Source organism: Labeo rohita, chromosome 8 (genome assembly GCF_022985175.1).
Source record: "Labeo rohita strain BAU-BD-2019 chromosome 8, IGBB_LRoh.1.0, whole genome shotgun sequence".
Taxonomy (NCBI): Eukaryota; Metazoa; Chordata; class Actinopteri; order Cypriniformes; family Cyprinidae; genus Labeo; species Labeo rohita.
In genome coordinates this window covers 1,152,564-1,165,408 of record NC_066876.1, presented here as the reverse complement: position 1 = coordinate 1,165,408, position 12,845 = coordinate 1,152,564, and the positions used below count along the sequence as shown (strand labels likewise).

The 12,845-nt window shown below is 45.4% G+C and overlaps 1 protein-coding gene across 1 annotated transcript in view; it reads left to right on the top strand.

Moving 5' to 3' along the window:
* LOC127169853 (ERC protein 2) overlaps positions 1–12,845 on the top strand; it is a 58,539-nt gene that overhangs the window by 23,942 nt on the left and 21,752 nt on the right. The window contains exons 8-10 of the mRNA XM_051117512.1: positions 2,986–3,179; positions 3,740–3,818; positions 4,959–5,119. Of these exons, the coding sequence (XP_050973469.1) occupies positions 2,986–3,179; positions 3,740–3,818; positions 4,959–5,119 (434 nt within the window). The remainder of the gene's footprint in view (positions 1–2,985; positions 3,180–3,739; positions 3,819–4,958; positions 5,120–12,845) is intronic.

The following is a 12,845-nucleotide window of genomic DNA, read 5'->3' as shown; positions in this document are numbered from 1 at the left end:
ACACTACATGATTGTGGGTATTTATTGGTGATTTTCACGTCATTGACTGTGGAAGCACCGATTACATCATGTCTGTCTGAATGGCAGCTCATTCTCAGGTACCCACTATCTCCCTCTATATATGTAGATGTGATTCCTGAAACAGCATTCTAAGCATGCTCTTCCTCCATGTAATGTGAGTAGGGAGGCTTGGTGAGATACCTCACTCTGTATCTCCCTCTGAACTCCCCATAAAAAATGCCCAAGAGGTAGCTATACCTAGCCGGGAAGCACACCGGGAATCAACCCTCTGCGTTCGGCGAATGCGCTGCTGTGGTCATAGAATGTCCTGTTGTCCATTATGCTCTGCAAAAAACAGTTCTGTTCACTCAGCGACCACTGAAAATGAATAAGTCCCTTATGAGTGCACTAGTCCTCAAACACACACCATTCGAGATCATATTATGAGCACATCGATATGACTCTAGCACTCTGATAGTGTTTAAAATGTTCTGCGGAAGCCTTAGGACATTGAAATTCGACCCTTCACGGGCCAGACCCATAGTGACCCACTCTTGGGTGGGGGTAAAATATCCACTTGTGACAGCAGGTCCCTGTGCCATGGGTATGGCTCTTCCTGAAGGAGCTGAACAATCTCTGCTAGCCACAGCCTCCATGGCCAACAAAAGGCTACCAGAAGGTAATATAGGGTATCCTGTTTTCTCCTACACTGTCTAGGATGGGTAAAATAAGACTAGTGTTGGGAATGCGTAAAGCAACACGTTTGGCCACGCACGTGCTAGCGCATCCACACCTGAAGGTGTTCCACCTTGAGAAAGAAATCTAGGGGACACTTTACCTACAGCGGCCCTACTGTACTCTTGTCTCCTGAGATGGAATCAGCGGCTCTGGGCATAGTTGATTCTGAATCCCAGATTCATGAGATGAGATGTGTTAGCATCTGTGTGTCCTGCATCACACACTTCGTGAAGGAGTGCATATCAGATTGTTGTTCAGATAAGCAGATATCCTGAGACATTTGTGTCTCCTTTGAGAACATGTGCTAGCCTTTGAGAACATCTGCTAGAACTTATCAGACCACATCCTTCTGGTGACTAAGGTTTTGGCACTTGAACTTGTGGTGCACTGAACATTGTGTGTTGAGGGGAAGCAGAACTGGCCACACAATTTGGAATCAACTTTTTGTCCAAACACCACATCCTCTTTTTTTGCAGGTGGGGGAACAGAAAATCACAGAAAACTGGTGCTCTCTGTTTCTCCCACTGAAAGAGCCAGAGCGACCTCTCACCTGCAATGGTAAGAGAAATTGAATGGCCACAGATGTGCACATGATGAGAGATCAGGATCATTTCTTCTCTGCTACACATGCTGGCAAAGTGGCAAGCAGTTGTTGCACCAGGTGAAGGCGAGAAGGGATCTGGATTTACTGGCAAAGTAATGTTAAGCTTAGCTGCCATACACTTGCAAAACTCAACTAAGTCGCAGTCCACCACAGTTGACACTAAGTTGCCACTGCATGTTCATGGGCATATACGTTTGGGCTTCAGACAGGATAGTGTTATCTTCCTCATCATCCAGTTCATCACTGAGAAGGCGAGCTAACACCTCCGCATCATCTCTCTTCACCCTTCTCTCTTCACCACGCTGCCTTCCGCTAACAGCTGTTGGTCGAAAAGCAGTGTAAGTTCTTCGCCAGAGAGATCACAGAAGATGCAGCCACCTGAAGCCTTCTTTCCAAAATCTTGGTCGGCATTCTGTGACAGTGTGAAAGTCTCCATGGGGAAGAGATCAAGAATACAGTTTCTGGGATCACAGTGATATATATAGGGAGGGGGTGGGCCTGCTAATGGGCTGTGATTGGTCTGCCCTTCGGACAGATGGGGTGTAATTGGTGCTTCCACAGTTTATCATATCTGAAGTGTTCCCCATAGTGAGATACCGAGTGATTGTTTGAAAGAGAACTGTCAGCAGCCGTAAATCGGGGTTAAAAAACCAGACTGCGGCCAAATGTTTTTTTTTTACTCAAATCAGATCTTTTCAGGCAGACTGTCTGCATTATTAATTGCAAGTGATCAGATCAGATTTGTGTGTCCAGACATAACCAACTTATGTGCTTGGGTTGCTTTTGGAAAGTACGATGCCTGTATGTGATGAGACTTTCAAAACTGATTTAGCAAAGGTAGCGGTTCACCATTTCCCTCTCCGAAGAAGTGCGTCAAGACGCGGCCCATGCAGTAGCGGTGTCTTCTGCCGTTTTTATCACTGGTTTTAACATTATCATCAATTTGATTGCACAGATACTATTTGAATTGAACTGAGCTGGAATTGAATCAATGATGAACTGACTTTAACTGAAAACTGAGTGTTTACTATTGTACTCTTGGATTATTGACATTAGCTGCTTTTGACATTGACATTGACATTGACACAATATTTACTGTAAAAAGCGCTATAAAAATTATGGTGACTTGATTATTGTTGTGAATTTAAAATGTGATTTGAGCATCCAGACTGAAATGCATCTGTAAAAATCTAATTGGAATCAAATTTTCAAAGCCACATATTCAACTCTTCTCTATAAGCAGATTCATTGTCATCCTGAGAAGGACAATTAATATGAGAATTACATTACCGGTTTAAAAAATTATCTTGAATTTTTACCAGCCTCTCATTTCTCATATTGGCTTTGGCTTGATCGAAACATCATGCTTTACTGACCCTCTGACATTGTTCAGAATATTTCTTCTCCTTTCTTGGGATGGGATGGGACATTTTAATCTTCTTGTGAAAACTCACTTTAAGTGCCATTAAGGAATCTATTTGATTTAAACCAGTGTAAGACCACAGCCTGTAGTGTCAGGCATAAGCACAATGTTTAACAGTTTACAGTTCCTGAATATGGTGGTTTTTAGTACACATGTATATATTTACCATGATATAAGTATCAACCTTGTGTTTTTTGTTTTTTTTTTGGCTTGAGTGAAGGCGTGTGAGGCTGAACATGTTGCTCGCTGGAACCCTGAGCTGTCAGAGCGACTGCAGGTTCTCCAAACAGAAGCTGTCTGTCATAAAGAGGAAGTGGAGAAGTCTAATGCTGAAATCCAGAGATTGCTGGCTCTTTTGCGGGAGGTGCAGTCTGAACGTCTGGAGCAGGACAAAAAAATCGTTGAGCTGGAGAAGTATATGCCCACTATATATATATATATATATACACACACACACACACACACACACACCAAAGCAACAAAACAGAGCAAACAGAGTGAATACAAACAGCGCTTCCAAGCCATTCTCACTCACAAAGCATTCACTTTTGTCACTTGTCCAACAGCATTGCATGTTACTGTACAGACTACAAAAGCATCTGTTTCTGTTTACTGATATCACCCATTGTTGCCCATGGCTTTCAGTGAGAAAACTCTGTTGTCAATATACTAATGCAAAAGGCACCAATATTATTCATATTCATAAAGGTAATTTCTGAAAATATCTTAAAAATTTTGTGGCTAAAATATGAATACAAGATTGATTACACAGTTGATCTATGCATAATCAGCTGCACCTTTATCTGGAAAAGTAGACACCTGACCCCCCAAATGTACTTGTAGTTGCAGTGACACACATGAATAGTCAGACCTACACAACATTCTAATTGCTCACTTAAGCACTCTGCCAAAGAGCACTTGTAATGTGATGGAGAACACCTTTCAATGCAATCATTCAAATATCTGTGTTATAGGAAAGGTAAGGAGCAGAACCAAAAGCAGTCTGTGAATCCAGGCCAAGCTGGAGAATTGATTCCCAATACTTCAAGACAGGTAGGACAGGCATTTTCCAAGTTTGTGAATTTCTTTTTGTATCAAAGCATTGTTCACACTGACCAGTCTTTCTTGTCAGTGACTAAGTTTTGTGTGCCTTTATTTTAGGGGCACTTCCAGTCCCATCTAATAAAGTTTTGGAGAAGTTGTAGCACGATAGTTTACTTTTTATATTAAATGAATAGATTTTACAGCCTACACTGATCATTTAATGTCTTGAATAAACTTTTAAAAAGTACAGTTGTTTGTGTGTTATTAGTTTAATCAGACTGTGTTTGTAATTATGATTTAGGATTTAAAGGGGTCATCGGATGCAAAGTTCACTTTTTCATGTTGTTTGAACATTAATGAGTGTTGGCAGTGTATGTACACATCTACCCTATAATAATAAAAAAAATCCATGCAGTGGTTTTTAATTAATCTGTAAAAATAGTATCCCCTTTTCCAAATCGAGCCATTCTCAGATGCCTGTTGGTGTGGCATCACACTGCTCCCACAATAGTTGACTGACATGAGCGTCTTACCTCAGACCCGCCTTAAATCAGCTGTAACAGTCCAGTAACCTCCATTGTTTCAATGCCGGAGTAGGGATGCAAATTAGACAAGAATATCTCAGATTGAGTGATTGAGGTGTTGTGTTGCTGGATGTAATAATGAACATAGTGTTCGTCATTTACTCCTGACATCTGAGCCGCTGAAGATGCAGTGGATTACGTTTGTTTGTGAAGGGAATGCACCTCCAGATCTACATTTATCCGTCTATGTTCGCGCTAATCATTTGTGATCCAGCTTCACTTACAGGAGAAGTGCGGCTAAAAGGGCTAAAGTAAACAGGCTTGTCACTCTACAGAGAGAAGAGAGGGGTGGGGCGATCAGAGCTCATTAACATTTAAAGCAGCCTCGACCAGAACACAAATAATTTTGAAGAGCTGATTTTGGCAAGGTAAAAAGGGTGTTGTTTTACACTACCATTGAGAATTTTTAACCAAAGTATATTATAGACTTTTCATTAAGACCCTAAAGAATCATATCAACTTGGGCATCCGATGACCCTTTTAAAGACAAAATGGAAGATAGAAAGGATATCCATGGATACTGCATGATAAACAATCTTTTGTTTATATAATTTTACTCTCCTAGTTGGACGATTTGACGGCAGCTCTAGAAAAAACCAGAAAAGAGTTAGACGCCACAAGACAACGGTTGTCGTCTGTGCAGAATAATCTGTCTGAACGTGACAATGAGCTGAGCAGGATACGAGCTGATCACAGTAAACAGCTAACAGAGATCCTGCAGTTAAAGTGAGTATGAACGCAAACTTTAATTTTTTCTTTCTTCTAAATGGTAGAAATAAATTTGATAGACAGCTGATTTCAAAAACTGCCGTGGGTATTTTTGTGAACACCTTGTGGCCAATCAAAGTGTGTAAAAGTGAATTCTTACCTTCTGTAAATATTCTGTGAATTCTTACCTTCTGTTACCTTCTGTAAATCTGTAAATATGTCCACGCCCTTGCACATCTCATAATTACAACTTGTAAACTCAGAATTTGAGTGTCTTTGAAAACTGCTTTTCTCCTGACCACTGTTTATACTAAGCAAGTTATCAAGTAACATGCATTGTCTTTTAGTGAGTTATGGTTATGTTAGTTGCCAGATGATTCTGGCATTGTGCTATAAGTTTAAAAGGTTTTCAGGAGCAGTTTTTACTTTTTTTTTCCCCATTCCTCACGTCTATGTTGGTAGAAGTCATCAGCTAGTGCTTAAGCACTGCCTTTTGGCAGTCAGAAGGAATGAAACAGAATGCTAGTTATGTAGGTTATTGTGGTCCTGTAAATTCCGGATGACTGCCAGTGCTATTTGTCACTTTGAATGGACTAGAGAGTTGTATTATTAAATTAAGCACAGCCTCTGGCAGTTGTTCAGAATTAATAAAACCACAGTTAACTATGTAACTAGCGTTTTGTCTGTTGATTACTCAAACACATTAATTCTGGCATTATTTCCATAGACACACATTATTCCAAGTCTGAGGATGTGAACAGCTCCAAGTGACATGATGGCACCATAAGTTAGTCAGAATCCATTGAGTTTTTTATTCTGTGTGAGCTCACTGAGTTCTGCACATTCACAAATCCTTTTTTTTCTTATTATAATGGGAGTAACATTAAGTCTTGGAGTGTAAATGCAGACTGACTTGCCACTTACCTTTTCACATTTTGCCTGAGGTGGAATAAACTGCGTGGGCAGACAGAAATTATAAGATGGAGGAATATGTACTTTTATGGAAATGTACAGGAAACTCATGGGAAAATGCTTTTTCAGTAGTTTAGTTGAGTGCCTATATCTGGATATGTGACAATATCAAAAGACAACACTTTAATTTTGGTAAATATATGTTAGAAATGTGTAAAATCATTTGTTCAACATTTCTTCTACATACAGGAGTAATTAATTTACAAGCCTCAAAGTGCAGATCTGTGCACATCAAAGGCTTGCGTGCAGGTGTTTTTGTCTCTCGTAACACTTTCTACGTCATATTGTGTGTGTCTGTACTGAGTGTATAGGTGCTGGGGCGTGTGTTTCTGAATGAGTGGCATTTTGGGCTTACCACGGTTGAGTTAGACGTGTGAAGAGACAATGGTTGTGTGTGTGTGTCATGTGTATATTAGATACAGGGAGGGGACTCACTCTGATTGTTCATTCTCACGGAGAGACATGACTTCTGTGCAGTCATGGGCACAGCTGAGGTGTCAGAAAACCACACATCAAACATGTTTATAAACCCTTGTGTACTTAAATGACAAACTGTAGCATCACAAACATTACAATCGTGCAGAGGCATGTCAGAGTTTGGCACGCTTGCCACCCAAACACGTTGTTACAGTACACACATTTATACTATCAAGCTATTATACACAAAACAACAAGAACGTCTAGAGGAGATTAAAGCATTTATACAAATTTAATCTATCTATTTATATTAACAACTATCTTATCAAATTAGGACTTTATTATGGCAACAGTTAATAGTGACATTATTAGTGATAAATTAGTGACAAACATTCTGCATTTTTAGTTTTTCAAGATTGTTTCCTTATTGAGACAAACACACTCTCTCTCTCACACACACACACGTTTGTTTTTGTGAGTTGTGGGGACTTTCCATAGACTTCTATAGTTTTTATACTGACCAAACGATATTGTCTATCCCCTAACCCAACCCTAACCCTAAACCTAAACCTTCCCCTTACAGAAAACATGTTTGCATCGTTACATTTTCAGATAAACATCATTTACTATTTTTAAGCATTTTTTTACATTGTGGGGACCGCAGGCCAAAAATTTCAGGTTTTACTATCCTTGTGGGGACATTTGGTCCCCACAATGTAGCAAGAACAAGTACACACACACAGAAGTTCCTACAAGGTCAAAATATACTGGTATTACTATCCTTGTGGGGACGTTTGGTCCCCATAATATATGGAAAACCAGATATACACACACACAGCTTCATGCACAGTTATTTACTTTTAGCATAATGGCTAGACACACACTCTCTCTCTTTATCTGTGTAATCTGTAATCTGTTTTTCTGGCATTTTACAAAATGACATGGGAAAGCAGGAATGCAGGAATTAGTCTCACATGGCATTTATTATGTTTATTGGTTCACAAGCATTGTACACTGCACACTACACCCGTTTTTTTCAATCCTGGTCCTGGGTAATGGCTGTACTGCACATTTTGTGTATGTACATACATATATACATACATATGCACATATATTTTCTCTGGCATGCTCACTTCACTTCACTTAAGTGATCCTCTGTGTTTGCTCTTACTGCAGCAACATAAACTGTGTATCTACAAAATGCACTTTTATTCTTAACTTGTTGGAATGTGCTTTGGTGAACTACTGCTTTAACATATCAGGTTCTGATCAAACAATTCAGCGGATTCTGACTGTAATTGTAATACTGTAATTCTAGATTGACCATAGCAGATTATTTTAAACAGGGACAGGCAGATCTAGTCCTGGAGAGCTGATTCTAATTCTGATTGACTTCATCACTCTGTCTCCTCTCCACCAATAAGCTGGTGTGTGGTGGGCATTCTGTTGCAATATGGCTGCCGTCGCATGATCTAGGTGGATGCTGCGCACTGGTGGTGGTTGAGGAGATTCCCCCTATTACATCTTCGGGAGAATAAACGCTGTATGAAGGATACGATGACACACACAGTGATTTTGACAGAACAGCCTCTTTACTCAGTTTTTTATATACAGTCTAACCGGAACACTTCCGGAAGCAACATTACAGTGCATTCTGGGAGTTGTAGTGAAATAAAGCAACACCACAAAAAATACAACATTTCCTCCCCTCTTATTTATAAGGTTAACACAAATTAACAGTTGACTAGCACATGCAGAATGAAGGTATGAATTCAGTTCACTTTAACATTCTGTCAACAGATTTTTTTTTTTTTTAAGCCTCCAAGAAATGCTGAGGTGGACGCCACTCCCTTACTGGATATCGGCGACCTCCTAGGTTCTCATTATCTGACGAAACAACAGGTGATGACAGTTCCTTAGGAGATGGGGAATTTGTTTTTTTTTGTAGGCTCGGTGGTGATGGTCACAGAAGCTGGTGAGCTTAAATCTTCTTGATCAGTGACATCTGTACCTTCAGGAAGGTTAGTGAATGTACTGGCTCCACTCAGCAGTTGATCAGTATGTCTCCTCCATAGAAGGTTTCCAGCAGTTTTAACCTTGTAGGACACGGGACCCGTCTGGGACTCCACAGTAGCTGGAACCCATTTCGGACCGCTGCCATAGTTTCGGGCCAGCACTGATGAGCCTGTCGAGAAGGTTCTGTCTTTGGCTCAGAGTGTCCGTCGCTGTACCTGATTCTTTTGTTGTTGTAGGACAGTTTCTTTGAGTGTTGCTGGTTTAAGTAGCTCAAAACTTGTTCTGAGCTCTCGATTGAACAACAAATAAGCTGTTGACACTTTGGTAGTTGCATGCGGAGTACTGCGATAGCACAGCAAGAAGTTATATGAAGGCATTGATGAAATGTGCCTTGTCCAATCAAAGCTTTCAAAGCATGTTCCCCTTCAGGAACTCGAGCTGCGTCAAACGCTTGGGGAACGCCTCCAGCGTGAGCACGCTCTGAATCACATGTGTAATCAGTCCAATAGAGAAGCGAGACGTCATAGGCGGGTGACGTCACGGACCAGGAAGCTTAAAAGCACGTGCGCCGGAGCCGGCATTCAGCTTCATTTATTCAGTGAAGCGCTCTGTGTATGGTGTGTGTTTTCACGTGTCTGTTTTTGGTGCCAGTGTACCACTTTTATTTGAGACACGATGTCCAAAGTGTGTAGGAAAATAAAACATAAGAGCAATCCAAGTTACAAGCCGTGTGTTCCTCCCTGCTCGCGTTTTATTTCGAGCGGGGATACACACAGCTTGTGCGTGGTTTGCTTGGGAGCGGATCACGCAGAGTCGGCTCTCGAGGGGGCCGACTGCCCGCATTTGGAGCGGCTTCCCCTGCGTGCTCTCCGCTCCCGGAAGGCTCTCTTTGCGGAGGGAGCCTTCACCAGCGTTCCTCGCGGGTCTGGCCCCGCTTCCGCCGAGGCGGAGCGGCAGCTGCACTCGTGGGGTTCGCAGCTGGATCTACTAGAGGGAATGGAGACGGGTGAACCCCTATCTCCCTCCTCACCTAGTAGATCCGGGGCCCGTTCTCAGGGATCGGAAGCCCGTTCTGCGGTTCCTTCCACCCAGGGAACAGCCTCAACGCTTCTCATTTCTTCCTCTGAGGAGGTTGAACATGAAAGCGTTGCGGTGGCCCCACACTCGCCCCAATACGAGGAGCTTTTGGAGGTGGTTACTCGTGCGGTAGCTAAATTAAATATCGATTGGCCCGCCGAGAAACAAGCCGAACCGCAGCGAAGTAAGTTAGATGAACGCTTCCTGCGTAATCGGCCGCCTCCTTCACACCGGAGCCTGCCGTTTTTCCCCGATCTCCACACCGAGGTGTCGAGATCGTGGGTTAAACCATTCTCGGCCCGTCTCTTTGTCCCCGCCTCTGATTACTATGGGAGTGTGGCGGGGACAACAGAGCGCGGTTATAGAGCGATCCCTCGGGTAGAACAGACGCTTGCAAGCTATCTGTCTCCCGAGGCGTCTTCGTCTCTAAAGGCTCCGGTCTTACCCACTAAGCCGTTGCGTACAACATCAGTGCTAGTGGGTAAGGGGTACTCGGCAGCAGGTCAGGCTGGTTCTTGTCTGCACACCATGGCGGTGTTGCAGGCATACCAGGCTGATCTGCTAAAAGAGCTAGATGAGTGCGACGAAATTAGCAAGGATAACATCTCTGAGCTAAGGAGAGCCGCTGACTTGTCTCTCCGCGCCACCAAAGAGACCGCCCGTGCCATCGGCAGGTCCATGGCAGCTATGGTGGCGGCGGAGAGACATCTATGGTTGACCCTGTCTGACATGAAGGAGAAGGACAGGGTCTTCCTTCTAGACGCCCCGCTTGCGCCTTCTGGCCTGTTCGGCGACGCCGTCAATTCCGTCGTCGACAGATACCAGGAGGCCCGTAAACAAGCGGAGGCGTTTCAGCGGTTCCTCCCTCGTCGCGTTCTAGCTCTTGGGGTTGCTGGGCGGGAGCAGCCCCAGCCGAGTGCCAGCTCCTCGCACAGGGCGAGTCAGAAGCAGAGCGTCGCCTCTCGTGCTCCTCCGCAGCGGGACCGAGATCAGCGACGCTCTAAGCCGGGGACTTCTAAGCCGAAGCCCGACCTGAGGGTTGTGCTTCAGGCGAAGAGGTCCTCGGCGAAGCGGTCCTGACATTCGTGCAGGACCGCTGAGGGCAGCCCCTGCTGGGGAGAGGCGGGTAGCACCGCATTCCACGGTGTCCGTCTCTCCTCAGTGCCCTCAGGAGACCAATGTCTCCGACGAGCTCCCCCAGTCTCTTCCGCCCGGCAACGTAGCGGAGCTGGGGGCTCGCCACCCCTGCGGGGGTCTCTAGAACAGTTAGTTCGGTTAGTTCCTGCCGGTGCGCCGCTACAGGGCACCGATCTAGCAGTTCAGAAACATCCAGAGACCAGTCTCGAGAGGCTGGTTCCCTTAGTAGATTATCTGGCAGCGTGGAAACTACTGCCAAATGTATCTGCATGGGTCCTGCATACTGTAGAGCGGGGTTATCGCATTCAGTTCGGTGCTCCGCCTCCTCCTTTCAACGGGGTCTTCCCTACTGTGGTGGGCCCCGAGCAGGGTCTGGTAATGGAACAAGAAGTAGTATCTCTCCTCAGGAAGGAGGCCATCGAGGTGGTTCCTCCTCAGGACAGAGAATCCGGGTTCTACAGCCGATACTTCATCGTTCCGAAGAAGGATGGGGGTCTGCGTCCTATTTTAGATCTAAGACATTTGAACCGCTCAGTCATGCGGCTGAAGTTCAAAATGTTGACAGTCAGTCAAGTTGTGTCACAAATCAGGTCCGAGGACTGGTTTGTGACAATAGATCTGAAAGACGCTTATTTTCATGTCTCCATCCTTCCTCAACACAGGAAGTTCCTAAGGTTTGCTTTCAGGGGCGAAGCATACCAATATCGGGTTCTTCCGTTCGGCCTAGCACTCTCCCCCCGCACTTTTACGAAGTGTGTGGATGCTGCTCTGGCTCCGCTGCGACTCCGGGGCATCCGCATACTCAATTACATCGACGATTGGTTGATTATGGCTCAATCAGAGCACATGGCGGTTCAACATCGAGATGTTGTTCTCGCCCATATGAAAGAGCTGGGGTTGAGACTGAACGCCAAGAAAAGTGTGCTGTCTCCATTACAGAGGACCACTTATCTGGGCGTGGTGTGGGATTCGACCACGATGCAGGCACGTTTGTCACCTGCTCGGATCGAGTCGATCCTCACGACAGTCAAGAGAGTGAAAGAAGGCCGGTCACTCACTGTAAAGCAGTTCCAGCGACTGCTGGGTCTGATGGCAGCTGCGTCCAACGTGATACCTTTTGGCCTGCTGTACATGAGACCCCTACAGTGGTGGCTCAGGACCAAGGGGTTCTCCCGAGGGGAAACCCGTTCCGCATGATCAAAGTCACGCGGCGAGCCCTACGTGCTTTAGATATGTGGAAGAAACCTTGGTTCCTGTCTCAGGGCCCGGTGTTAGGAGCTCCTGGTCGCCGCGTAACGCTAGCGACGGATGTCATGAGTGGCCACCCAGCCCGCGGTCTGTGGAGCGGTCGGCATCTCTCCTGGCACATCAACTGCCTGGAGATGCTGGCCGTGTTTCGAGCTCTGAAACACTTTCTCCCAGACCTAATAGGCCGCCATGTGTTGGTGCGCACCGACAACATAGCGGTGGTCTATTATATCAACCACCAGGGAGGTCTGCGTTCGCGCCCCTTGTACAAGCTGGCGCACCAGATCCTTGTGTGGTCCCAGGACAAACTCCTCTCACTGAAAGCAGTTTACATTCCTGGGCATCTCAATACGGGAGCAGACATCCTGTCGAGGCAGGGGCCGAGGCCCGGGGAATGGATGCTTCACCCCGAGGTAGTGAAGCAGATTTGGAGAGTTTTTGGCCAGGCTCAGGTGGACCTCTTCGCGACTCAGCAGAATGCGCAATGTCCCCACTGGTTCTCTCTGTCTCATCCAGCTCCACTGGGGCTGGATGCCATGGTACAGACGTGGCCGAGGCTTCGTCTGTACGCTTTTCCCCGATCGCTCTGCTCCCAGGAGTTCTGGAGAGGGTGCGCCGGGACGGGGTCCGTCTTCTATTAGTAGCCCCGTACTGGCCGGCCCGAGCATGGTTCTCGGACCTAATTTCCCTCCTCGACGGCTCTCCATGGGAGATTCCCGTCAGGAGGGATCTCCTCTCGCAAGCGGGAGGCACCATCTTCCACCCTCGCCCGGAGTTGTGGAAGTTATGGGTGTGGCCCCTGAGGGGGCACGCCTCATAGCTTCCGGTCTCTCAACTGAGGTTGTTGAGACCATCCTCCAATCCAGAGCTCCCTCCA